Source organism: Chelon labrosus, assembly GCF_963514085.1.
Source record: "Chelon labrosus genome assembly, chromosome: 23".
Classification (NCBI taxonomy): Eukaryota; Metazoa; Chordata; class Actinopteri; order Mugiliformes; family Mugilidae; genus Chelon; species Chelon labrosus.
Genome location: NC_140356.1, coordinates 15,404,209 through 15,431,519, shown reverse-complemented (window position 1 = coordinate 15,431,519; position 27,311 = coordinate 15,404,209). Strand labels below are relative to the sequence as shown.

The 27,311-nt window shown below is 47.6% G+C and overlaps 1 protein-coding gene across 5 annotated transcripts; it reads left to right on the top strand.

The window, feature by feature from the left end:
- Window positions 1-1,466: 1,466 nt before the first annotated feature.
- Window positions 1,467-27,046, top strand: kmt2e (lysine (K)-specific methyltransferase 2E). 5 transcript variants are annotated; one of them, XM_084573489.1, is made up of 26 exons: window positions 1,467-1,778; window positions 6,111-6,275; window positions 10,641-10,825; window positions 14,327-14,438; window positions 15,200-15,429; window positions 15,611-15,750; window positions 16,152-16,333; window positions 16,427-16,465; window positions 16,563-16,763; window positions 16,887-17,035; window positions 17,169-17,286; window positions 17,387-17,496; window positions 17,610-17,862; window positions 18,624-18,722; window positions 20,700-20,771; window positions 21,316-21,501; window positions 21,653-21,979; window positions 22,091-22,390; window positions 22,497-22,647; window positions 22,758-22,984; window positions 23,077-23,133; window positions 23,271-23,828; window positions 24,105-24,397; window positions 24,498-24,577; window positions 24,658-24,737; window positions 24,826-27,046. In XM_084573489.1, the coding sequence occupies exons 3-26, from the start codon at window positions 10,755-10,757 to the stop codon at window positions 25,870-25,872; spliced, it is 5,082 nt and encodes a 1,693-aa protein (XP_084429615.1). In that variant the 5' UTR covers window positions 1,467-1,778; window positions 6,111-6,275; window positions 10,641-10,754; the 3' UTR covers window positions 25,873-27,046. The 5 variants fall into 5 exon arrangements, with proteins under 5 accessions (XP_084429615.1, XP_084429616.1, XP_084429614.1 ...); XM_084573490.1 differs by lacking the exon at window positions 6,111-6,275 and having other exon boundaries at window positions 16,905-17,035; XM_084573488.1 differs by lacking the exon at window positions 6,111-6,275.
- Window positions 27,047-27,311: the final 265 nt, after the last annotated feature.

The window sequence follows — 27,311 nt, the reverse complement described above, 5'->3', positions numbered from 1 at the left end:
AATTATTATATATATATATATATTTTTTTTTTATAAAACAAAAACCACCGTCGTCTCCTCTAAGTTTATTTCAAACAAACCTGGCTGCCCGCACACCAGCAGTTGCAGCGGTCCTGTTTGGAATGCGCATGCGCGAGAGGATGCGGTTCAGAGTGGGGGAGGGTCAACAAAATGGAAACGATGAGAGCAGCCTCTCTCTCAACATATGATGTCAAAGGGATTTCTATACAGACATATTTCTGCAGAGGTGACACACCAACCGATTTACCACAACAGTAAATCTGACGGAAATAAAAAATAGATTTACTTTTTTTTATTTTTTTTAAAGAGATGTCTCAGTTCATGTCCAGTGACACTTTAACTACCAACATCATCAGGTGATGATTTGATTGACAGTCAGAACAAAATAAAATATCATTCCCACTGGATTTTATTGTTTTGAGTGGGGTTACACCCGCAGGAGTTTCATTTAAACTTTTTAGTATGAGTTTATTCATTCATTTAGACCTTTTATTTGGATGTATTATTGTGTAATTACTCCAAGTAATCTTGCAGCCCTCAGAATGTTTTCCTGGCCTGTGTTCTTTGTCCGTGATTTAATCTTATTGGTCAGGCCATTCCTTCCTAATATCAATTCAATATACAAACCTGCTCTTGTGTAAGGGGTTACATAACAGCTTAGTTGCCTCCTACTGTGTTTGATAGAGGATTTGCCATGCCAGTGCTAAAATAAAGGATTTTTGGTAAATTTATAGGTGCACAAGCATTCCTGGCAGAGCTAATAAAAAAATGTGGATCGGCCTATTCGGTCAGCCTTTTTGGGGAGTGCACTTGTTGCTGTGTGTATCTCTCCATCTGGCAACTACAAATCAAACATATGCATTAAAAAAAAAACAAAGTATTACAGAGATTATATTTAATATAAACTTGCACAATCTTGTGGGTCAGATTGTACTCTGCTCCTTTTCACCCCGAGAGGAAGTAGAGGAAACAGCAATTAGTTTAAACAAAACCTCCTGATAAAAACATTCCCACAGCTGACTTCACTTTCAAAACATGATCCTGCAGATAGCACGGACCAGCACAAAAACACGATGCAGGATTTGGATTGCACAATGTGCTGCATTGTTTGGCAGGCTACTTTAAACATCAGGAAAAAATAATATTTTCACCCGCCGTCCAGTTTGATTAGCATTTTTCCCCCTTCTACTAACTGTTCATTTGACGAGCCCTGTCTAAATAGCGCAGCACACGATAAATCCAGAGCGTTGCCGACATAAATAGCAGACTTGTTAAGGAGTCACAGTCGTGGACGCGCATGGAGCACGGTCACGGAGCCCTTGTGAAACCGGGAGTGTAACCCCGCAGTATGTGGAGGCGGAGCTCGGGTTTCGCGATGGCGAGGGAGGGGGGCTCGTGGGGGAGGCGGAGTCTCGGCAGTCCTGGCAGGGCCGCCATTTTTGCAAAGGGAAAAGAGACTGGTTTTGAGGGGATCTAATTTCTAAAAGTCGCTGTTGACTAGGGCACAGTTTTAACGGTTTCGAATTGATTTCTGACCATATTTGGGTCCCCGAGCAAAACAAGAGGCACGGTTTTTTTCACAGGAAAGGACTCTCTAGAGGACACGTTTGAATACAAATATTTTAAACCTTGGCTAGGGATCCGCAGTGTGTGGACAGAAGTATTGTTTTGGTTGTGGAAGCTGTGTGGAAAGCGACGGGGGTCTTACCCAGGTCCCCTTATTCGCTATTCAGATCCTCCAGAGTGGACATAAAACGGTAAGTAAACTGCATTGAGAGTTAGATATAAGGTGAGCACAAATCCGACCTGGAAGGGTATTGTTGGCTTTAGTTAGCTGGCTAGGCACATCATGCTGATGCTGGCTAACGTAGTTGTAGTATCAGCTGGGTTTAGCATGTTAGCTTGTTGAAGAACACCGTTAGATCAAGATATGTAGGTGCCAAGTCCCATTCCTTGATAGAAACGGAGTTTAAAACCTCGAAACAGCTAACTGTATGACGTAAGTTTCCAATATAAGTGTCAAGTTGGCAAGCGAAACGCCAACAGACCACTTGCTAGCTAGCGCATGCTACTAGCTCGAATTAGCTTGTCTGTGTCAAGACTTTTCGTTGATAAGTGTGGCAAAAGACGGTACGCCGTGCGAAGTTATTATTATTTACAGGTAGCAGGGGGACATTACACACGTTTGTCACTTTGTTGGAGCAACGTTAGCGGCAATTACACACCAACGTTGGGGTATAACGTGAGACAAAAACGCTGCAGTTACACGAATCCGTCCCACAGCATAACGTGTAACGTCTTCTACAACAACAGTTAACATCAGTAGTGAACTTCTTCTTGGAAATAAGACATGTTAATATTTTTTTTTTGCACGTTGACTTAATACAAGTAGAGCTAGAGGGGGAGTCACTTGATGTTTAGTTTGACACAGTGACACTGCGGGCCATATTGCGCACAGTTTCTTCCGTTATTGTGTAAATAATGTGACCTCCTAATACAATGCTACCCGCTTTTATTTCTAACTGATTACTTGTACATCAGCTAAAGTCTTCCTAATAATAATAATAATAATAGTAGCCAGTAAAAGGCGCGTGTTCTCCTTTTTGGACGTCTCCCTCGGTGTTATTTGAACACGACGTTTTGCAACACGGTCACTCAGGATTGTAATTTGTATATTTCAAGTGTTAGTAACAAACTTGGAACATGTCGTGGTGGCTCTCTCATCTCTCACATCCAGAGCACGGGACATTGTTTCCGTTCAGGTTAAAATCTCACACAATGTCACCCGTCAAAGCCAACAAACGACTCTTTTACATGCATGTAAACAGCTACATATTTAAGGGGTTTTTGAGTCTATTAGCTGTAAATTGAAATTGCTTAAATGCCCTGCTATATATTACGCAGTAATCTCATCATAGGCTCCTGGGCTTTTGTACACAATCGCAGTTATGACAGGATGAGAATATGGCCAATGTCAAACGAGAAACTGGCGGCTGCTCTTTTGTCACAAATCTGACTTAGAAGTACATTTCGCGATCACTTAATTTAGATTCAGGGTGTATTGGGTTCAAATGCTGCAAGCGTGGGGGAGGGGATGTTTCCATTTGGGCATCTCGCCCCACTCGTACAATTTGTAACTCCATTCTCGATTGACAATCCTAGCCACACTGTCGCATTTGGTTTTACCCGGCCCCTGACACAAATTACCGTATGAATGTGCAATCGGCTTTGGTTTGCCCCGAGCAGTTATCTCCCTCTCCCTCTCCCTCTCTCTCTCTGTCAACGCTGCTGATGTTGTCGGGTCTTTCCTGTCTGTGTGACGAGCCCAGGCATTAATCCGCTTCTTTCGCGTCGCTGCTAGCTTCCTTTGCTAACTTTGCAACTCTCTGCGCATTATGCCCTTTTAGCTTCCGTTAGCTCTGGTTGTCACATTCCGTGGTTATTTTTGGCCTTAAACCAGGAAATCCTCGGTATCACAGTGTCAAGACGTTGCTGCCTTTATGCCCATCGAAGCTAAAAAAAAAAATATAAAAAAAAAAAGGAGGATTTAACATAAGTTGTGTTTTAGATTGTATCATTTCTCCGAGCGCCATTACATGTAGCCCGCTAACGTTACGTTTCGAGAAGCTAATGCTTGGCCCATAATTGCTAGCCGATTAGCTCACTGGCCTTTGCTTTCGACGAATTCGGCCCCAAAAACCCCAATGGTAACAACACAGAAACTGTACCGACAGAGTGATACTTAGGGTAGAGTGTGTGAAAGAGGAGATTGAATGCATTCTTGGGGATTTTTCTTCCCATGGCGAGGCTCTCCCGGCCAGACGATTGTCTCGCCGTCCTGAGAAAAGCGCTATGAAAATGGCGACAGCACCAGGGTGTTTTGGTAACATAATAGCAACGTTGTACCCTCCACACCCCTATCGGCAGGACTGACTGCAGCGCCGACGTACTCACTGAGAAGCAACTACACAACACATGATTTTTTTATTTTTTTTTTGTATTATTATTTATTTTACTTCAGCTTATAATAACGTCAAACAATCATGGTCATACCTCGGCAACACATTGCGTTTAAGCTCGTTATAGTAAGAACCAGTGATGCTGCTGTGTGTGTGTGTGTGTGTGTGTGTGTATTCCCAAAACGAATTACATAGTCCCCCTGTAACATGCGTCACTGCTTAAGCTATTGCTTGTGTTTTAATGTTAGGGCACGACTTGTGCTACAGAAAATTAGACTCGGCAAGAGGATGTTGCTGTGTATTTTTTTTTTTAAGTAAATTTCCTCAAGGTGCACAAACACAGCTTTTCTTCTAAATGCATCCTTTTTTTGCTGCATGTCACCTGCCGCTAATCTCTACCAGCTCAACATAAACAGTATCAAGCACTCCTCATGTGTCTTTCATTTCCTCTTCGCTGTTTTCTGTTTATCCTCTGTGTGTGTGTGTGATAGAAACGCGGCCAGTGATTTATTTAAATACCAGGTTAGTTATGATAGAGAAATACCAAACATTACCTTTCTTGTGGTGAGCATTTGAAAACCAAAAATATGCCAAAAACGTTTCTTGATTCAGTTGAAAGTCTCTCGAGATGACCCAGCTTTTGCACTTGAGTTTTGTTAGACGCCATAAAATATACGTATGTCTCAGCCAGTGTTTTGATCTGACATTTTATGATTCCCAAGATAGCACAGTAGCCTACAACTGTAAGAAAATAAAAACAAACATCAGTCTTTCCTCCAGCCTCGGTGCAGTGCAAGGTCATTTGACGTGACGTTTATGAGTTTAAACCTTTATATTAATTGAATAGCAACATCTTAGAGATGATAACGTGGCGGAAGGAGTATTAAAGGTGGCTTCTACGGTAGAGTTTTAAGGCCGTGGCACAGCTGTCCTTTCTTCTTCTTCTTCTTCACCCTGTGGGGAAAATTTTGGCACACGGTTCGGCTCGAATGCTTGTTCACGACTCTTGCCAAGAAGCGTTCCCCCCCCCCCCCTTTTTTTTTTTTTACCCTTGGTAATTTTGCTGTCAGTTGCGTGAAAAGTAGAACATTTTCAAAGTTGCTGTTGCACGTTGAGGCATTAGGTGCATAAACGGAGAGTTTCAGAGTAAGCTCACGTTTGGTTCCAGACTGTAAACAACATAAACGTGACAATGTTGTATCACTTTCAGCCTCAGAGCAGACTTGGCAGTGTTAGGCTATGAAATGTACCCGACAAATGTGTTTGATTGACGAAAGCAGAAGCTGGAATAATGCTATAAAACCCCTGGAACGATACAGTGTGAAATAGGCAGACGATATAAGGTCAATCTTAAGTCACTATATCAGTATTCATATTATAAACGCCGCAAAGCACTTGAAAGGACTTCAGTTGTCTAATAAAGAATAATAGTAAGTAGTAAAGGGTCTTCTCTATGGAGGGTTTAATACTACTAGATGAGCGGGAAGGCCCTGTTGTGCCTAATTAGCCTCTGCTACATAATAGACAAAGTCCCAAGTCATCTTGTTCATCCTTGTTAAGGAGCACGGACCTTTCCGTTCAAACACTCTTTTCCATTTTCTGGCGTCTGCATGATAACGTTAACGTTGGCAGTGTTAAATAACCTCTCGTGTGCGCCCGGTGGCCTTGTGCAGGAAGAAAGTGTGTGTTTGTTTGCTTGCCGTGTTAACAGAGATGGTGAGGTGCCACTCCCCCCCTCTGCCATAGGGACGGAGCACTCTGGCAGGCGAGCAGGGAGACATGGCAGTCTCAGATGACACACCTTTCCTCTCACCCTAACCCCAAGACAGACTCCTGTTTGTATATGATCAGAAAGCCAAACGCTGAGTTCTGGTTTATTTGTTCAGCAATAGAGAGAGAGGCGATAAAGAAGTGAGACAAGTGCACAGGACCTATTGTTGTATTGATATATTGACAGGACAGATGAAGGCCACAGACTCATCAGCTTTCTCTTTGACACTCTTCCTGTACATGAAAAAGCTCTTCATGTGTTTGTGCTCATCCTCGCCTCCACACAATGAACTCTCTTCCACGAAACAGTGGCACCTCTGTGTAGGTGAAGTGTTTTTTTTTTTTTTTTTATCTGTGTAGATACTCACTTCGCCATGTGGGCCTTGTAGCCGTTGCCTGGCCTCCAGCGATCTCGCATGTGTGGTGCCCAGAGACCCTGAGAGACCCAGAGACAAAAGCTGCCTGGCTCAGGGAGCCCGGTGCAGTCACATGGGATCCCAGCTGGGATGAGAAGCCAGGGCTCAGGTGACCTGTTTTTGTGCTGCTAGCCGGGCCGTAACAGATCCCTCTTTAAACTAGCAAGCTGCCTCCCCGACAGGTGGCTCTAGGACCGAGGCTGCTGAGGCTGCACCCCGTAACCTTCCTGTTGCTTTTCCTGTGTCACAATAGCATTCATGGATGGTGGCATGAGGCAGGATGAATGCCGAATAAAGAGGGGATGGGGCATCGATGTTGGTGATGTAACGACACTGCGGTCCAGGCGTGAAATTGATCATCAAACACTGGTGTAATGGGACCTGAGTGGCTCTTTTTTTTTGCTCTTTAGACACCGAGTAGCCACTCCCAATTTTCTCCCCACACACATGGACACATAGCTCACATTTTAGTCAGCTGTGTAGTGCATTCTCCAAATGCTGTAATAAGGCATCAGCTGCACATGTGCCTGCTTGTCAGTCTCTTAATCACTCAATAGCTCACATCCTACACGTCGTACCTCATAAGTGACAACGATGGAAGATGCGGCAAGGAGATTGTTTTGGCGTCAACGTACACCAGTCTAATATTCAAGCTTTTAAAGTAGCTCTCTCTTGACCATATATAGCCCTGGTTGTGATTCTGTAAGCATAAGCGAGAGGGAGATGGAGAGATTGTGCCCCGGGGGTTCTCCTGAGCAGGCATTACTCAGACTACAGGAGGGCTGCCCCAGCTTAGCTGCCAGACCGTGTTCCTACTGACTTCAACACACTCAACTTCCTCAGTGGATGAACTGAGCACGTTGTTATGATTTTGATACTGGAGTTTTTTTTGTGTCACTGTAAAAAAAAAAAAAAGTCCTAAAGCAGGAAAACGTGACACATAGTTCCATCCCTGCTTTGAATTGAGTAACATTTGCCTTTTCCATCAACCTGCCGTGTGTTAGCCTACACGTTTCACCGCTTGCTAGCTATGATACGTGAACACGGCAGCATTAGTAGCTCCTCGTTCTCCCACAGTTACGCAAAGACGGGTCTTTACAGTCTGATGTGGCATTGATCTGCAACCACACGTATCCTATAGCGGCCGCAAAAATTGCTTGTGTGGACGCTATATCCCCCCCCCGCTGTATTGATGTATGACTTCACCTCCAGTGCTTTGAGTGCAGAGGGAGCGCTGGCAGCCGTGGGCACATGATTTATGAAGGACAAGGCAGATGCAGTGTGTCCCACGGCGGGTACTGTGAAAAAAAGAGGGCCAGGCCTGCATTCCATCTGGGTCATGCTTCCTGTATATGTGACTGCATTTTGTTTTAATCTGAGCTGAGTCACTGCGTCCGGGCTGTGAGGACGACGGGCGTGAAGTCGCATCAGTTTGGCGAGGAAGGAGGGAAGGAGGAAGGGAGGGGGTTCAGCCGGGATCCCTTATTTTTTTTTCTTGCTCCTCCCACTTATCGAAAAACATAATCTGTGCCGAGACTTGGCTGCGAAAACAAGAATGAAAATGCTGTTACGCACAGAGCGGGAGTAATAAACTAAACGAGAGAGGGAAGCTTGTTGTCTGTGGCGGCGTAATTTGAATGTGATGGTATGGGTTTTCCCTCGCCGACTTCAGTGCAGTGCTGTCTTAAAAGGATAGCTATTCCCCACACACAATGACGTGACTGTGTCCCCTCGCTGAGAGAGGGAGGGTGGGAGGGAGGGAGGGGAAGGAGGAGAAAGGAGAGACTGGGTTACGCTATGTGCTCCACTCCGCCACCCAGAGTCCACCCAGGTCTAGGCTGTGTAGCATCACTGTCAGACGGTTCCCCGCGTACACCTCCCCCACCCCACTGCCCTCTCAAACGAAGGGGGCTGCTGTGGTGATTTCTGAAGCTCCCTATAGCGCATGGAAATCTACTCAGCGAGCAAATGAAAGGTGAACCGCGCTAAGAGAAGTCAGACGCCCAGAAAACCCACTTCCATCTTGCGGTTTCTTTTTACTATCCGTCACATTTGGAATATTTCTTTTACACGCTCGAGTCTCGCCTCTACTCACCCTCCCCTTGTGCATGTTTCTCCCCCTGTTTCCCCCCCACCACCACCACCACCCCCTCGCTCCTCTCATGTGTTTCCATAACAGCAGTGGATTTAGCCAAAGGTGGCTTTAAATGGTCTCTCCTGGCCTTCTTGTAATTAGGAACTGTGCCTGCGACACTCCCCTTCCCCTCGGCTCTGCGTTACTGTCTCAGGTTTATTTAGGAAGTGCACAGAGGAGGGAGAGAAATCCGCCTGGGTGGGGTGGCTGGGCGCAGGAAGGAGGGGGGGTGTTTTTTTTTCTCCTCTTTCTTTGGCTGCGTTTCTCCTCCAGGGTGACGGACAGCTCTCCTAGAGGAAGTAGGAGGAGCAGAGGCAGTCACAGCGAAGCTCAGATTTAGTCAGGAATGCTGCTGTACTGTACTTGTTTTTCTTTTATTCCGCCCGACTTTTGTCTCGTCTTGACTCCCGTCTGGCGGCGGCCGCGGTGGCGCACATACGTTTGCGAGCCGATCTTAGAGCCTCCTTATAGAGGAATGTTTGAACGGACGGGGGCAAGGGGGGTTATCTGCGTGTTTGTCCAAGTGGAGGGGGTTGTAATATGCGTGCATTCCTTAGCAGTGACAGCAGGATTCACTGGACGGAGTTGAGACAAACATGGTGGACAAGGGTACAAACGGGCTGCTTCGGAGGGAGGCTATTTTACCAGTGCTGCAACATACTGGGCCTCTCAGATAATACAAAGGAGGAGGGGGGGGTGGGGGGGTCTGTCATTTCAGTGTTTTTGGCAAACTGCCCTATCCTTGTTGAAAGAGAGTTCTGGTTACATCAGCTTCCATCATGAAATGGCTAAATGGCTCTGGCCTGTGATAAAGCCACACTGTTTAACCCGGTCTCTCGACGCAGAATCACAGGAGAATCTGGAAGGTGATCCCATCAGTAGCCCTGGCTGACACGCAGACTCACAGGGGTCTTCTTCCTCCTATTAATTAGGCCTGGAGCTGACAGCTGTCACGTCTGCGAGGCTCTCACCAGTCCTGCTGGCTCAAGTAAAGCATTTTGGGCAAATTAGTAGTACCTGAAATGACTCTCACGGCGGTTTGAGCTTAAAAAGTCTCCCACAGTTTATTTTTTGTTTGTTTTTTGTTCCTCACCAAGAGCTATGAGTTTCCTTGACAGGAGCAGTCAGGGTTGACAGCTAACCTGGTCTTGAAATACAGCTTTCCTGGAGAGAGAGAGAGACGGAGAGAATGAGGTTACATGTGTGCAGACGCGAAGGCATGCACAGACACATTCTCACAGAACCCAAAACACATGCAGGGGCAAGTTTTTATTGTGAGTGTGTGTGTGTTTTACCTCTTACCGCTAAGCGTGTGCAGTATGCCCACACTCAAAACATGGCTTCGTAACCCCCCTTCTCAAATCTACAACCCCGAGCCCGTGGTCTGAGCCTTTGTTTGGCCCCAGTGTGCACGAAGCAGGCGGAGGTGTGACCTCCAGCCTATTTTGTCTCAGCATCTGTCCCCTCCCACTAATCCCGCTTATCAACAGAGCTCTCTGTATCAGGGGCAGCCACACTGACACACATGCCGCCGTCTGGATCCGCATCAGATACATACAGCTTAATATTCCCATTCGTAATATTTCAAGTCGATAATTTATTACTCCAACCGGCCGCCTACTTTGGGGACCAACGGGACAGTGTATACATCGCCTCACACCTCAAGTAGTCAATTATTGATGACTTAATCTTCACAGCAGCTCTTTTCATGCGCAAAGATGCTAACGGGAGCGATAATAAAAACTTTCCAATCAATAAAATGCGTGGACGTGCATATGCGGTTGTGTGCCTTTTTTATTGTGTGCGAGCGCTGAGAATAGAGCAGTCCTCTTCAGTCGAAAGGGGGGGAAAAAATGGCCTCTGTGTTGCGTTTTCCTCCCTCCTTTCATGGCGGCCGGCTGCTGCTGCTGCTGCGTGTTCTCTTGCTCCCCTTTGTGGGAGTTTTCTTACAGTGCAGCCTTGTGCATTCCTCGCAGATTGTGTGTAGAGGTCGCTTTAGCGCAGTTCACAGCAGCAGCAGCAGCAGCGGCAGCGGCGGCTCAGGCTTCACCTTACAATATCGCACGCTCTCGCTTTTCATCAGTCAATAACCTCAGCTTAGTAGCTTTGTCGGGGGGGGAATTCCTGCTAAACACTTCCCTGACAAAGACTGCTCTTGATCTGAAAGTATGAATCATGCGTTTACATGTGCTGGAAATACCCTGTTTTCACTATGATTTGTAATTTCGGGTTTTCATGCTGATCTCTTGTAAATTGTGTTTTTCTACACAGTGCTAACACAACTTTCTTTGTCCCCTCTCTTTTTTTCGTCTGCCTTTCTCTCACACTGTTTTATTTCAGGCCTTGTGGATGCACTTAGATGTCTGCAATGACTGCTGTGGCTGGCATGCCTCAGTGTTTTGGACTCCCTTTCTCTGGACTCAGTAGGACAAGAACTGATCAGCAGAGAACGTCATGAGCATAGTCATCCCAGTAGGGGTGGACACAGCAGACACCTCATACCTGGACATGGCTGCGGGCTCAGAGTGAGTAACACCAGGCCTCCGCTGTTCACACCGTTTGTGCCCCCACAGTACGCCCTTTCCTCCAACTCACATTTCTGACACTACCTTTGGTCTTTTCTCCCTCTCTCTCTCTCTCTCGCGCCACTCTTTGGCGTCATCTTCGTATACACTCAACACCTTTATTACATATACTGTGATTTTCCCCTGCCGTTTCCTTGTAATATCCCTCAACGTGCTGTCTATAATGACTAAAGCAGCTCCGTCATTCAGTTCTGTCTCTCCAGACGGATCTCCTCTGCTGTGTTTACAAAGTTACCGTTAATGGGAAAGGAATTTGCAGGAAGCAGAGCCCCCTCTCGCCCCTGTCTGCTCTAATGGACTTGCACTCAACCATTCCCCCCACGACGTGTCCACATCCACAGAACTATTAACTACATCTGCCCATGAGATGCTGGCTGCAGTCCCAGAATATAGACTGACGTGTGTCCCGCCCTTGTGTTTTATAAAACTTGACACCGTGAAGCGCACAGAAGCACCGAAAACACGATTTTCCGTGGTCCTCGTCTAACGCCGCGGCTTGATGTTTGCACATGTGTGCGCCGCATTCAGTCGGCGAAGCAGAAATGGTGCATGTAGCCATGGCAACAAGCTTCCTATCGCCCCCCCCTCCTCCTCTCCGCTTCCCATAGTCTTGTCAAGGACATTGCCGTGGCTTTTTCTGGTCAAATAAATGAAGCAAGAGGTTCGCGTATGACTAAAAGAACAACACACGTCATCTGCTCGTGGAGGGGCTCCTGTCTCTTTAACGGCGGGAGAGCCCTCCCCTTTCGCCTCCATCAGAGCTGTTGCCGTGACAGCTTGTGTTGCCATGGCGTCTGCCCCTCGCTCCCCTCCTTTCCACTCTGCACTGCGCAGGGCTTGTTGCCATGGCCACTGGCCTGAGTGACAGGTGGTCTTCACACAGATATGGCGTCTTAAACGGTCCCACTGCGTCCCCCCTGCCCCCTCCTCTCCTCCACGGAGCTCTGCTGCCACTGGGGGCAGGAGTAAGCCCCCTCGCCTTGACTCTCACACTTGTTCTTTGTCCGTCTGCGCTCTTGTTGTCCGATTGCCTTCTGCAGATTTTATTCAAAAGCAGATGACAAGCTTTAAAAGAGGGCTTCCACCTGCTGCTGGGCAGGTCCCCCTCCGGACCAGAGGGACGGTAGCCGGACACGTACGTACACTCACAGCTCTCCGTGGAGAATTGTGACTGTGCCAGCTGAGTCGGGAACAGCGGGGCTGGATACTCACCAGAGAAACAGCGTCACGTCCTTTTCCACGTTCCCCCCCCCCTGAAGTCTGCAGCAGCGTGACCAGCTGTTGGCTAATGCAGTGTGTGTGTGTGTGTGTGTCCACGGTGACACACTCGGGAGCGAAGCGTGCGCGCACACGCTAACAGAACACGTAGCGTTGCCATGGCAGCGAGTGGGAGCTCTTTAGGGGCGAAGGCGTTGCCTCTGGCTGCTCATGGCTGCTCTTTTTCCTCCTGCCCGTTGATCTCTCTATTCCCCACGTCCACTCGTCCTCTTTTTGTTTGTATTCTAAACGATGTCTGGCCTTTTCATTAAATACTCATACCATCTGTGCGCTATAAATTATAGAACACGCTGCTCCCGCATCAAGTTAAACTCCACCTTATCTTCTTTTACTATCACAACGCAGGCGGCAACTGTTTGTGTTGGTGCACATTGGACGGACAGAATGTCGGAAACATTCCCGCTCGTGTGTGTGCCGTCTTGCTAGTCCCTCCCTTCCACCTCACGGGAGTGGAGATGTGAATGATACAAACCCTTCAGCTATGCACACATGTATTCAAACACGCTTCCTTCCTTCCCACTGAACAGGCTGGCTCACTTGTTTGCCCTGTGTCTGCCTCGGACCGTCAGTGTTTGTGAGTAGCGTGTCCTTTCCGTCTCTCTCTGCGATTTGTCAGACTGAAAGCCTGCAAACCCATTTTTGAATAGCTTGTGTGTGTATATATATATATATATAAAAAAATAAAAAATCCCCTTAGTTAGTCAGTGAATGATGCATACCATGACCAGATGTAAAATCCTTGTGGTACAATAAAACGTAGACTTTGATCTGGTTAATCATTAAAAGTTACAGAGCCTACTGCACACTAAGACTCCTAACTCTTTCTACCCACCTAAACATTCAGACAAATTAATCTGTGTGGCAGTTAACACGCACGCACACACACACACACACACACCCACACACCCCTTGCCCTGGATCCGCCTCCGAACCTCATGCATGCACTTACGTTTTCACTTTGACAGTGAATAGTTGAGCGGCAATACACACAGGAAGTGTTGCACAGTGCTCTTTCGGCATGCAAGCAGAGCAATAGGGCTGAGAACGGCTCACGCAGGTACTGTATCGCCAACTTACCTTGGGACTTCAATTCAAAAGGGGGCTGGTTTTTACAAGCGGAAGGAATGAATGAGATGGCAGGACGCGTGGTGAAAAGGCTTTTTATCTTTTATCTAGAATATCGCTTGTGCTTTATAATTCATCTTTTTTTTTATCTCTTCTTGCTGACTGGCTCTTTTCGGTGAACTTCTCTCCTGAGTGTGAGCTTCAGAATATGCCAGTGATCGAATCACAGCCTCGCCGAGGTGTGCGTGGCCTGATCAGAGTGCTGAATCGTCTTTTGTACTAATCTGTGTACGCGACAGAGAGTCCAACTTTTATTTCCTTGTATTTTACTGAGGGAGCCTGCTGGCTTTTGTCCTCAGCGTTGTTTTTGTTGTTGTTTTTTTTGTGAAAGAAACACGCTCACGAGTATCACAATACCTCTGACCTTGGAGCCGTTTTGTAGTGAAAACAGTCGCACACGAGTAGCTGCCACGCCGTGCCTCAGACACTCACTTTAAAACTCAAACGCTTCTCGTTTGTCACGCTGTCACTCCTCATATTTCCCTCTCTTCCATTTTCTTCCTCCTTTACACCGGACCCTCTTGTCTCGTGTCATCTGTTTTACCAGTTCCACTTCCTTCTATCTCTAGATCCACCCCCTTTTAGCAACTGAAGAATAGTTAAATCATGTCATAATAAGGGTAGGTTGGTCTCAAACGGACAAACAGGCTCACTCCTCAACTGCACTGGGGAAAGTGGATCTACTGGTTTGGCATGAATGAGCTTTAAAAGGAGGCAGCAAGTGTGTCTGGTGCTTGTAGATGTAGGTTCAGAGATAAAAATATCACATTTGTTTCTGTTGTTTGTCCAGCTACCGGTGATTTGACACCTGGCCCTGTGTTGCCGGATTTGCAGCGGCCATCTTTTGCCCCAAGCAGCATGCATCTATGCTCCTTCACTTCCCACTATATCTCTGTGTCACCCTACATCCTCGCTAATCACGCTCAGACATCCTCGGGCTTGTTGCAGGAGAACAATGCTGTAACCTTGTTATCTGTGTTTTTCAGCGTTCAGTAACATTTGTTTTTTTTTTTGTTTGTTTGTGTCGCTGCCCCACAGACCAGAATCGGTGGAGGCCAGCCCTGTGGTGGTGGAAAAGTCCAGCTACCCGCACCAGATATACAGCAGCAGTTCTCACCATTCCCACAGTTACATTGGCCTGCCTTACGCTGTGAGTACACACGCTCGACACGCTAATAACCTGCATACTTCAAGGTAGGGCTGGGTGTTTAACTGAACGCAAGCCAGAATTTAAATGCAACGATAAAAATGCCAGACTTACCTTAAGTAAATGCAGCAGCAGCATCTCACAGCAGCCAAATCACGCTGAAGAAAACTATGGATTTTACTTCATCAGTGACGAGGAAACGTTGAAAAGTTTGCAAAAAAAAACCTGTTTGCATAAAAGTAGCAGCACGACAAATCGGTCCCTGCAGCAAAGCGTGCACAGGATTCCAGTGCCAGGTCTCGTACACTTGCAAAACCACAGCTTAAAAAAGCAGCTAACGTTAGCTTAGCACAAGCCAGTATCACCTGTATGACAAGATAATGGACCAGTGGAAGCATCCCAGGGGGATGGTGTTGGTGTTCTGTATCAAGAAACGCTCCCTTTCTTTTTATTCATTGAGACGTGTTCACATTTAGGCTCAAATAAGATATACTGTGGAGGCGCTGAACTAACTTAATTATTATAGAACTCAATTATTTATTTGATTTACCTACAAAAATCTGAAAATTGTGAAATAAACAGTCAGTTTGATGCCGCCGACATCTTAAAGTTTATTTGAGAAGCTGTAACTAAGACATTTTGGTGTTTTTGCTTTAAAAAATAAAAGGTTAATTATACGCAACTTATATAAAGTATAATGCACAGTGGATTTGGCCAGATTGTTTCAGAAACTGACCTGTATATGTCTTCCGTCTTTCCATCAGGACCATAACTATGGGGCGCGGCCCCCACCTACGCCGCCGGCCTCCCCTCCACCCTCCATGTTGATCCGACAAGGAGAGGGGGGGCTGTTTGTTCCAGGGGGCCAGGACGAGGCATCCAGGGGCACCACGCTCAGCACCTCAGAGGACGGCAGCTACGGGGCCGACATCACCCGCTGCATATGTGGCTTCACCCACGACGATGGCTACATGATCTGTTGTGACAAGTGCAGGTAAGATCCTGGAAGGCGCATGTATTCACAAGCCGTGGCTGGTGTTGATTCTAGCCTTTATCGTCAGGCTGTCATTGCTTGTTCTGTTATTTGACTTGGCTGCTGCCCTAATCTGTCATTAACAACTTTTAAACAGTGAGTGAAAAGTGTATCAACTATCTTGTCTCGTTGGCTTTCACAGTGCCTGGCAGCACATAGACTGCATGGGCATCGACAGGCAGAACATTCCTGAGACTTACCTGTGTGAACGCTGCCAACCACGACACCTGGATAGAGAGAGGGCCATCCTGCTGCAGACCAAGAAAAGAGAGTGTTTATCTGGTAAGCGCAGATGCATCTACAGGCCCACAGTTTCATCTTTAAAAGTTTCAGCGTGTTGATGCCAGGCGGGTTTTCATTTTGAGATTTTCGTTCTGAGGCGACAGAAGATTATTTGGGAGCCCACAGATAGACGTTTCAGTTCTGCTTTTACTGGCTTCCTCGCTGCAGTAAATGGCCAGCTTATCAGTGAACAGAGCAGGTTGTAGGCTGTTGAGAGGGTGCAGCCTCCTCCCCCCTGCAGGCCAGCCACGTTGTATTCAGCCCGAGCCGGGAACATACTGACACCTGCTGGACGAGTAGTAGCACATCTCATGTTTAAATTGTGCTATAACATGCCTTATCCTCCATTATTTGTAATGTGGCAGTTTATTTGCTCTTAATAACTTCCTTGTTTTATCCAGATGGGGACACCAGTGCTACAGAGAGTGGAGATGAGGTTCCGTTAGAGCTCTACTCCACCTTCCAACACACGCCCACCTCCATCGCCCTGACTACTGGGCGCCTCGGCAATAAGCAGGCTGATAAAAAGCGGAAAAAGAGCGGCGATAAGGAGCCTCCAGCATCTTCTGCCCGAGCTAAGAAGGTAAACTTGACTTGACTCGTTGGTTTTATAAGAAAAATATGTTTAAATGTCTGTTAACGTTAATACATTTCTATTTATTTTCTTCTCTGGCAGGCCTTTAGAGAGGGGTCCAGAAAGTCCTCTAGAGTAAAGGTAAACCCAATGAAGCAACATCAGAACGCTGCTCATAATTAGTTATGTTTAAGCCTTCAGTAACAAATCTGCTGTTTGTTTTTTGTTTTTTTCTCAGGGTGCAGCTCCAGAGCAGGAGCCAGCGGAGCACTCGTCCCTGTGGGAGAGTAAGATCAAGACGTGGATGGAGCGTTACGAGGAGGCCAGCAGCAATCAGTACAGCGAGGACGTCCAGGTCTTGTTGCGTGTGAAAGAGCAAGGCGACGGCAAGAGCCTGGCATACAACACGCACCCAGCATCTTTTAAACCTCCTGTGGAGGTATAAACCCGTGCACCGTCAAACACGTCTCTTTTAAGTCTTTCACCAAAAGTCTATAGCCGTAGCTTTCCTGTTTTTTTTGTTCTAATTTAATCACTCCCTGTCAATGTTTGCTTATGTCAGGCTTTTTCTGACTTCCAGAGTCAAGTTCAGAAAAACAAGAAGATCCTCAAAGCGGTGCGAGACTTGGCCCCAGACTCCCTCATCATTGAGTACAGGGGAAAGTTCATGCTTCGACAGCAGTTTGAGGCCAACGGCTACTTCTTCAAGAGGTCAGGATTTCTTCTTGGAATCAATACTATTGCTTTTTCTTAATACAGTTCATATAAATTAAGAGTTAAGATGGCAAGAAGAATAGGCTTTTTGATTTCCTGCATGTTTTGACCTCGTTGCTTTCTCTTTCAGGCCGTACCCTTTTGTGTTATTTTATTCAAAATTTGACGGATTGGAGATGTGTGTCGACGCTCGCAGCTTCGGCAACGAAGCGCGGTTCATCCGCCGTTCCTGCACCCCCAACTCTGAAGTATGCCTACGCAAAATATCGATAGCTTGCCCATTTTTTTAGCTGAACACATCTCCTTATGTTATAAACCATCACTAATACTTTGTTAAACCTCCCTCAGGTGCGGCATGTCATTGAAGACGGCATGTTGCATTTATACATCTACTCACTGAGGCCTATCACAAAGGGCACAGAGATCACGATTGGTTTTGATTTTGACTATGGCAGCTGGTGAGTTTTAAGGAGTAAACTCTGCAAGTTGATCGCAGAATCATAGTAGCAAGGCAACGTCATTTCACGTTTTGTTTTTTTTCCCCCTCTCCGTCTTCTTTGGATATTTGCAGTAAATACAAAGTGGACTGTGCCTGTGTGAAGGGGAACCAGGAGTGCCCGGTGCTCAAGCACAACCTAGAGCCCACGGAGAACCTGGCTTCCGTGGGCCGGCGCAGGGGGAGCCGCAAGGACAAGGAGCTGGCTCGGGAGGACCAGGGCCAGAACCAGAACATGGGTTTGGACGGCGAGGGGAAGGGCAAGAGCATAGGCGACGGCAAGCAGAGGAAACTGTCTCCTCTGCGCCTCTCCATCTCAAACAACCAGGTAAGATTACACCCGTGATTAGGCTTTCTGTTGAAATACATTCACCCTCCATGCATGTCATTTTATTTTATCTTTGTGAAATTGTCTGTGCATGTGTTCTCCATTGTTAGCCACTCTTTTGTCACTTTACATCCTGTTTAGTTCCCTCTTTTTCCCCCCCATCATCCCTTTTATGCGTCCACATTTGTCCCTCCTAACTAATCATTTCGTCGACATCGTTCAGATTTTACTGCACAAGAACAGAAATCTCATTTTAACGTGTCATGACCGAGCCAAATCATAAATTAGCTTCATTCGGCAGGTTGAATTCTGAGAAATTTTGCTTTTGTGCTCGGCCATTCAGAAAGTGTCACACAGCCTAGGTTGCATTTGGAAAGACCGGTTTCGACGTACAGAAATGCAAAAATGGTTTGCAGAGTTGTCACGACTGTTAGCAACAAAGGTGAGACGAAGGAAAGGACGTGATTATTCCAACCCTGTGATCACAACACAATACGTCAGCTGCTACAACATTCATTCTATAAGAGGGTGATATTTGAAACCAAACAGAAGTTCTCAGCAGGTGCGTTTTGTGCACAGACTGACCACCAAAGATCACGTTACTCCCCCGCCTCGTATCTTCGAAGATCTCTCCCCCCCCCCCCTCCTCTTCCCTCACCTCCCCTCTCCTCCACTCTTACCTGTCTCCCTCTAGTCTGTAGCCAGACTGAATGATCAGCCAATGATAAAGCGCCGTACCCCGCTCTCCCCTCCTCTTACAGGACCCTGAGTTATTTGAGGATCTAGAAGACAAATCCTCCGTTAGCAATGAAGTAGAGATGGAGTCAGAGGAGCAGATTGCAGAGAGGAGGAGGAAGATGGTAAGTGTGCCAAGCTAGGGGCTACAGCTTTTTTCTTTTTTCTTTTTTTTTTGCCATGCACAAAGAGCAAAAATAAAACTGTCCCCTGTTGCTCTGGGTGTGGACTTAACTATTTGTCTGCTAAGGGCTTGGATAGACGCAGCTGTCCTCTAACTTCCTTCCACCAAACTAGCCTCCTCTTCATCACTCATCTCCTGCTAGTACTCCCACCACTGTCAGCGTCCTATTATCGTCTTATTATTTCTTTGTTTTCCCCGTCCTCCTTCAGCTTTGACTTCCCTCTCCTCTGATATGAGCTTCGTGCTTGTGTGTCATTGCATTTATTTCCCTCATTTGTTTCCTTTTTGTCTCCACAATACGATCATAGGCTTCACAGTGCCACATGCTGGTTAGCGTCACCACCTACCCCCCAGTGGGAGCAAAACCGGCATATTGTCTCTGTACATAATCTGAAACTATCCCCCCCAGTGTGCATTATAGTTTGAGTAGCGATCCCCTCTCTCCTCCATCACAGCCGTGAGTTTGAAATGGCCCATCATGGACTCCGCTCCACCACCCTCTGCCAAATGTCCCTGAGAGGTGGGGTGAAACGCACATACCACATGCACTCTCTGGAAATTACCCCGCAGTCAGCTTCATTTCACACGGCGGACCCAGGGTGTAAACTGCTGACTCGTCTTTGGCTAACATACAGCTCTTTTAATCGGCCAGAGAGAGAGAGAGAGAGATAGATGGAGTGGGGGGCAGAGAGGAGGGGCTGCAGAGGGTCGAGTCTTGTTGCCAGGGCCTTATTGAGTTTAGGGGGATCCAATAGGCTGCCTTGTATGGGGGAAAGTGGCTCCGGAGAGAGGGTTCTGATGCTGGAGCGTTCACACACTGACAATCACGCAGCGTAGTACGTCGGGATGTTGTAAATCCATGCCTGCAACAAGGTGCAGCGGAGATAACATTGACGTGTGTTAGCACATCACTGCAGCTCTTGCTAAAGCTCCTGTTGGTTGATAAGGAATCCAGACTTTTTTGGATTTCATTCTTCTACGTCACCGTTCGGTCACTTAGGTTAGATTTTGGTTTAGTCTGTGTCTTACATGGCCTCAAGACCAACCCTCCTGTTGGGACGATGAAGTTGGGTAGGTAGACCAGTCAAGAAAGTTGCATTGTGTTTTACAAACTCAAGCATGTTGATGGCAACTCCTAAAAAAAAAAAAAAGAAGTGCTTTGGCCCAAAGAAGATCAGCCTCTTCAGAATACATCCTAACCGTTCTAACCTAATGCTCCTTTAGACGGAGCAATAACAACTTTGTCGCATGCCGAATTGTGCTAGAAAATGTTTGTCTCGATCTCCGTCGGAGAAAAAAAGCAGAGGCCTCGGCTCATGTCATCCATCTGTGCTGCTCTTTTTTATTATTAGTTTTGAAATCTCACCGGAGGAAGCTCCACAGACGTCCACAATTCGTTTTGTTTTAGTTTCTGTGTGCATGCATGTACGTACGTTACTTTATCAAAATGTTTTTTCCCCATAAATGCTCCTTAGGAAACAGTGCCAGCCTATGTCATCTCATGTAAAATCACGACAGGTTGTTTTGTAGACGTAGGCTGCAGCAGCACATGCATATTGAGTATTTGTTCTTAGATTTGTGGATGTTCGCATGTGGCCAAAGTTGCCCCCACTGTGACCTAGCACCGCCATTTTTTGGATTAACGAATGGGCCTTTTAGATGTTAGAGAAATCAGTTGCTCTTGGCAGTTTTGTTGCTTCACATTCAGGCGTCATTATGTATTCCTGAAGATGCCGTGTAGTCCTGTGTCTTAAGAGTTTAGGGTCCAATCTGCCCAACAGCTACAGTGCCTGACAAACAGTTTTAACCAGCGTGAGGTTAGATAGTCTTTAATCCAGACATGTCCAGTGTTTGTAAAGCCTTGTTTAGGGGGGACATGTCTCTTCTAAACTGGGCTGTGTTTTTATTGAACATTCAGGCCAACCCAGCGGAGCAGTCCCATCTCCCTGTCGGGGCGGCTTCAAGCTGGAGGGGACTGAAACTCAAGGAGGTAAACGTGATCCATACATAGCCAACCCCACCCATCTACCAGCCTACCCGCCACCAAAACCTCCTAGTGGTGACTGAGCGTACTAACTGTCCTGTCTTTACAGACACCAATCTTCAGCCTGACCTATGCAGAAATACATGTTGTTGTCTCAGTATGTTTTTTTTGTGGTATGAATCTGTTTTCAGTGGGGTGAAATGACTAATGTCGTTGGCCTTTGTTTTTTGGTGGAGGTAGCCATGGCGTGGGGATATTTATGGCACAGATAAGCATACAGGAACACATTAGGCTAAATTGGTGTTTTAGGCACTTGACACAATCTCTCCTGTCGCCCCTATCTCTCCTTTATGTTGCTTTTATTGTGAAAGCAAGGGGATCATTCTCTCCACTTGTGTCTGCATTCGCCACTCTGCACCCATTTAGAATGGCTTTCGCTGTGTAGCACACATTAACCTGTTGCACTGCTGCCTCTAGGGGTTCTGTGGGGGGAGTATTGCTCCACGGACTAAGGCTTGTGCCCTCTCTTTCTCCCAATAACCCTCTACAGACGAGAGAGGAGAGGAAGATGGAGGCCATCCTGCAAGCGTTTGCTCGAATGGAGAAGAGAGAGAAACGAAGGGAGCAGGCCCTGGAGAGAATAGGTAGCGTGAAGTCGGAGGTTGGAGGCCGCAGTGACATTAAGGAGGAACCTCCAGCCACGCCAGAGATGGCAGATTCTCCAGCTGTCATGCAGGTGAGCACAGTTTGCCTGTTGACAATAATACTTCCTGTACCCATCGTAAACTACACTGGTTTTAAAAAAAATAAAAAAATGTCGTATGAGAAAACATTTAGCTTTTAGGAATCCTAGGTATTGAAATGTTTTAACGTGTCTTTTTCTTTAGCCGCTTCTGGAGCCAAAGGAGGAGCCAGGACTGAAGCCAGCCAAGGTCAAAAGCTCGAGGAACAGGAAAAGCTTTTCGAGGAACCGCACTCATATTGGCCAGCAGCGCAGACGAGCTCGCACCATCAGCACCTGTTCGGACTTGCCCCCTTCCTCCCCGGCTGAGTCTTTGGAGCCTCTGACCAACGATGCCCCCGAAGGAGAGATGCCCACCGCTCCGGAGCCGGAGGCCGTCACTTCGCAAGCACCAGACGACAGCCCCCCACACAGCAGCTCTCCTGCTCCTGATAGGCCCCGCACAGGGAGCAAGAACTTCAAAACTAAAAAGGTTCAGCTTTATTGCATGTCTTTTAATCAGTTTAGCCAAATGATCAAAACATTTAACATATTAGAAACCCTTTAGACTCTCAATAATAACTTCATGTTGTTTCTTTAACAGCACTTTGTGAGTGAGTGGGTTGGAGAGAAACAGCAGGACCGTGGAGGTGTACGAACACCAGAACCAGCCCCAGAGAGGCCACTGAGAATAAGCAGTGACCCTGAAGTACTTGCCACACAGCTCAACGCCCTACCGGGCATGGCCTGCTCCCCGCAGGTCTACAGCACGCCCAAACACTATGTCCGCTTCTCGTCCCCATTCCTGGCAAACCGCAGCCCCACCACGCCCGGAGTCCCCACGGGGAGGCGGCGTTCTCGAGAACTGCCGGAAACGCCGCCGACCACTGGCTCCTGCAAGAAGGTACAGTTTACACCACTTTGGAATTCATTCTATCCGTTATTATTTGTTCATAAAAGGAAACTGTGCATCAATCGGGGAGTTTCTGAATTTGTATTTTCTTTTCCAGCGATGGTTGAAGCAGGCTCTCGAGGAGGAGGGCTCCACCAGCCCAGCCAGACGACCGAGCCTTCTCATGCCCGGTGAGGGTCCCCTCAGCCCCTCCGTTAATGGTGACTCTGACAGCCCTCTACCCTATAATGGCATGTGCTCGCTACCAGGTATGTTTTTGTGTTACCTGCGCCGTGGTAAACTATCCAGACGCATTTGAAACAACATTTAAGACTCTTGATAGCTTCCGCTTAAAGCACGCACTGTTTGTTTTTTTCAGAGTTACCCACTCCCTTGAAAAAGCGACGCTTGAGTCCGTTAGACGCTTGTATGTCTGAGAGCTCAACGCCCTACGGTTCGCCGTGTGCCACGCCCACCAGGGCCGACCAATCGGAGGCACCCGCTACACCCATCTTACTGGCTACCCCACCACGTCCCCGAACAGAGGAGCCGAGTACAGAGCCCCCACCCAGTACCCCAACGCAGACACTTATTGCTCCTCAGGAGGTACGGTTGTCTCACTGGAAAAAAAAACATGAAAGTTACATGTTTGTGTTCAAGAGAAAAAGAACTGATTATGTGTGTTTTTGGTTTCACAGAGTGAATCTTCAATGGAGAGCTCACCGGAGATCAGCCGGAAACCTTGTGTGCAAGAGGTGAGATAATCACTGTATATCTGAATTTATTTGGACTACATAAAGGTTTTGATATTGACTTGTTTAGGGCGTAGTGGTCATAATGTTTTGACTCATCACAGTGTACACCTGACATTGACCCCTTCCTTCATTTCTAGGCCGATCGTCCTCCTTCGTTGGTCTCCTCTCCCTGTATCAGGGCTCCAAGTACAGATGGACTCCCGGCAGAAGTCAAGGTGTCAGTTCCGGAGAGTCCACAGCCTCCAGCTGCCGACTCAGCGGACAGTGGGGAGGACAGGACGGATGGCGGGGTCGTAGAAGGAACTAGTGACGCCTCCTCATCTGCGGACACGTGTGCTTCCTCTTATCCCGGCTGGATAAAAAGCCCAGAAAGAGGCCCGACTGGACCAGCTGGCCTGAACTTCTCTCCAGTCAACTCAAACTTAAGGGACCTCACCCCCTCTCATACGCTGGAGCCTCTGGTCGCTCCCTTCAGGCCCGAGGCTGCAGCTGGTGCTGCAGCAGCAGCAGCAGTGCCGACGGCAGCGGCGGGGCCTTTGGTCGTCTCTCAACCCCCGCCCTTCAGCGAAGGCCAGGGGCAGCTCTTTTACCCCTGCTCGGACGAGGGAAATTCACTCGGCTTCTCGCGCTCATTGAACGGAGACATCGCTGGCGAGGGAGGGGGGTCGGCACAGAACCCCCCACAGAAGAAAAAGGTGACGTTACAGAAGTCCAAATAAATTTTTTTTGTAATTTTAGCTGCTATTTACCTCCGTCCGTTTTATATAAGAGAATGAAGAACTTTAGCAACTAAAACAATGATACGGTTAGAAAAGAAAGCTAAAATATGTCTTTATTCTTTTCCATCCTCTAAATGTTGTGCATTAGATGATCTTTAGAGAAGAACTGTGTATATACTGCCCTCTACTGCTTTAATATGAGACTTGTTTTCTCTTCATAACTAAATAACACTGTGGCTCTGCATCCTCCAGGTTTCCCTGCTAGAGTATCGTAAGCGTCAGCGGGAAGCTCGTCGCAGCGGCTCCAAGACCGAGTGCAGCTCTCCCGTTTCCACCGTGCCACCTCTGACAGTGGACGCCTTCCCCGTCGCTGTGGAGACCACCAGCGAGCCTCCTCTACCTCCTGCTCCCACGCCTGTCTGCAACGCCGCCACCACCGCCCCCGCCCCCACCACCACCACCGCCCCCACCACCGCTGTAAAAGAGCCCCAGACGAGTGAGGAGGCTGACGCCGCCGGAGAGAAGGAAGGAGGAGAGGGACAGTGGTATGTGCTCTCAAGGTTGTTCATTTATAGCTAGCGTTAAGTAGTGTTTACTGTTTAAAGATTTTCTAATTCATTCCTGCTCATGTTTTTTTTTCTTCAGGACATCGTCGACGTCTGTAGAGCAGGCACGAGAACGCAGCTATCACAGAGCTCTGCTGCTCAGCAAAGACAAAGACACAGGTGACGGTGATGACTGATACTGATAAAAGGAGCATTTTCACATATTTCTACTTGTGTCTAATATTGTTGTTTTGTTTTAGATGGTGAGACGGAAGGTGGAGATACACCTGCCCTGAGGGAGTGTGCATCTCCGAGTCTTCAAAAGACCCCAACCCACACAGTAAGTACCCTCATAATGTTTTGTGGAAGTTTTATGGTGATTATTTAGTCTACATAAGTGCAAGAGGTAACATTGTCCTCCTCTACAGCCCTGCTCTCCTGGACCTCTTGCCCAGCCTTCCAGTCGGACAGCGAAGGAGGAAGACAACGATGCCCAGCCTCGGACACCAAATCCGACGAGTCAGCCACCGAGCAAGCCTGCAGGACCTAAGCCGGCCCCTCTGACCCCGACAAAGCTGCACCCATCTCCGTTACCCTCCTCTCCCGTCCACTACCCTGGATCCTCCCTCCTCCATTCGCCCAAACCACAGCCTCAGGGCTCGCCCTACCGCAGCCAGAGAGCGCTGTTCTCTGCCCAGCCGCAAAACCAACCGCAGTCCCAGGCGCAGACCGGCCCTGCTCCTTTTCCCCAGTACAACACACAGAGCGCTCCACCACCACCTCCTCCTCCTCCACCAGCACCGCCGGCCTCCACTGGCTACTTTCCCAGCCAGAGCCCCTCACCTGCTGGACCTTTCGCTGGGTTTAAACCTGCCGTTACACCGCCCTATCCTCCAGGTTCGCAGTCCCTGATGCAGACTCTTCCCCACAGTGTGCACTATCAGACTTCAGCTGCACCACCGCCGCCTCCTCCTCCGCCTCCACACCCGATACCTGGTCCCACGCTGCTGCACGTCAACCTGCAGCCTTCTCCCATCCAGCAGCATCAGCTCTTGCTGACCACTGCCCCTCCTCCTCCTCCTCCCCCACAGGGACAGACCTCCCAACAGCAGCAGCAGCAGCCTCCCTCTGGCGGCCCCCTACTATCCCTAACCCCTCCACCACCTCCTCCTCCGCCTCCCCCCGCCCCTTCTTCCAACCCACAAATGCAGCCCCACCACTTTCAGAACTTAGGGGGGTTTCAGCCGACGTTGATGCACCCAGGTGCTGCCCCGAACCCTTCAGTACCCCCATCCACGTACCCCCCACCCATTCAGCAGACTGGACTGCCTCCACCTCCCCCTCCTCCTCCCCAACAGACTCAACAAGGCCAGGCCCAGGCCACTGCCTCCCAGATGCCTTCTGGGACTCGTGGAGCTCCTGCGTCCTCGACCCCCTTCCACAGCTCGGGGTACCTGAGCACGGGGTGGCACTGACTGCCCTTCCCCTGCCGTTGGCACCCGGCGGCCCCTAAGAACTCAGCCTGAGAGGGGCTTGTATCATAAGCTGTAGATATGTTTTCTATGTACCTGAACACATGGCCAGTGGAAAAACAGCTGATTGTGGGATTAAAGGGTACTTTTTAAAAAAAACAAGGACAGAAAATTTTAGAAAAAAGGACATTAAAATAATCTTCAAGATAAACTGTATAAAAATGAAGATGGACGATCCCCCCCGGTGCTCATAGCCCTCTCTCTGGCCTCCATTTGTTTTTATATTATCCTTCCTGTTACGGAGAGGAAAGCTCTGTTCTGTGTCTTGTTTGGACTCCCGTTGTAAGGCCCCGCACTTTGTTTATCAATGGACATTCCAGCCTATAACCCCTTCCTCTTCCTCCTCCTCCTCCTCCTCTTGTCAGTTATTCCTTTTTACTTCCTCTTCTCTCTCGTCTGTCGTTCGGCTCTCTACACCATTTATTTGTTTTATTCTAGTGGCTCATTATAGCAAAGAGAAAAGCTTTTTGTATAGAGAAAAAAACACAATTATTTTTTTTATTCCTCTGTCTAACAACAAATATCTGCTCACCGCTGCAGATTCAGAAAAGACCCATTTCTGGGATCCTGCCTCACTGCCGCAGCAGGCTGCACTCGTGTGTGTGTTTGTGTGCGTACATGTGTGTGTGTGTGTTGCAATGGCTGCTTAGAGAAGCCAAGTGTGAGTGAGATTACGAGTGCGTGTAGCCTCCTGAGGTAGGCAGAGGGGTCTCGGCCACAGGTAGGACGTTTAGCGGTTTATTTTTGAATATCAATGGTTATTTGTAGAAAGTGTAATTTAATGTATAGGTGGTTACTCCAGCTTTCACCAGGAACAGGTTGTAAATATTCGCTTCTTTTCTTTTTCTATGCTTGTACAATTCGCTCCCATCCCATTTTGAAATATGGTTGTAAATATGAACGCTCTTCTTGGCAAAGCTGAATGTTTCTGTGACTGTAGCATTATTTTTATTTTTATTTTATTTTTTTCCTTCCCCTCTCTCGACTCTTCAACTTTGTCTTTTTTTTTTTATTATTTGTGTGTGTGAGTGTATGTTTGTGTGGAGGGGAGAGACTCACAGACACTGCACTGGTTGGCTATTTTCATGGTTCATTATAATAAATCACTGTAATGACAGTTTTATACCACTTGTCGTGACATTTGTCTCTGGGAACATTTGTGCTGACGTCTCAGCTGCCAGCTCCTTTGACAAATATCTGCTCGGCTGTCTGCCTCCAGGAGAGAAGATGGAAAAGAAACGAGGTGTTTAAGGCCTCTCTGCATTTGTAGTTCATTTCCAAACTCTTGTTTTATTTCCTTGCCTTGTAAGTCATGATGTCCAACATCAGGAGGGACACACACTTTCATAACGGATCAGAGTCTACTATTTAAAAACGCTAGT

What these genes read in the sequence shown, in the direction of transcription:
- kmt2e (XM_084573488.1), top strand. Translation starts at nt 10,755, where the DNA reads ATGAGCATAGTCATCCCAGTAGGGGTGGACACAGCAGACACCTCATAC. An exon ending in GAAAAGAGAGTGTTTATCTG is followed by an intron (nt 15,751 to 16,151) that starts GTAAGCGCAGAT and finishes TGTTTTATCCAG; the next exon opens with ATGGGGACACCAGTGCTACA. An exon ending in CCTGCACCCCCAACTCTGAA is followed by an intron (nt 17,287 to 17,386) that starts GTATGCCTACGC and finishes AACCTCCCTCAG; the next exon opens with GTGCGGCATGTCATTGAAGA.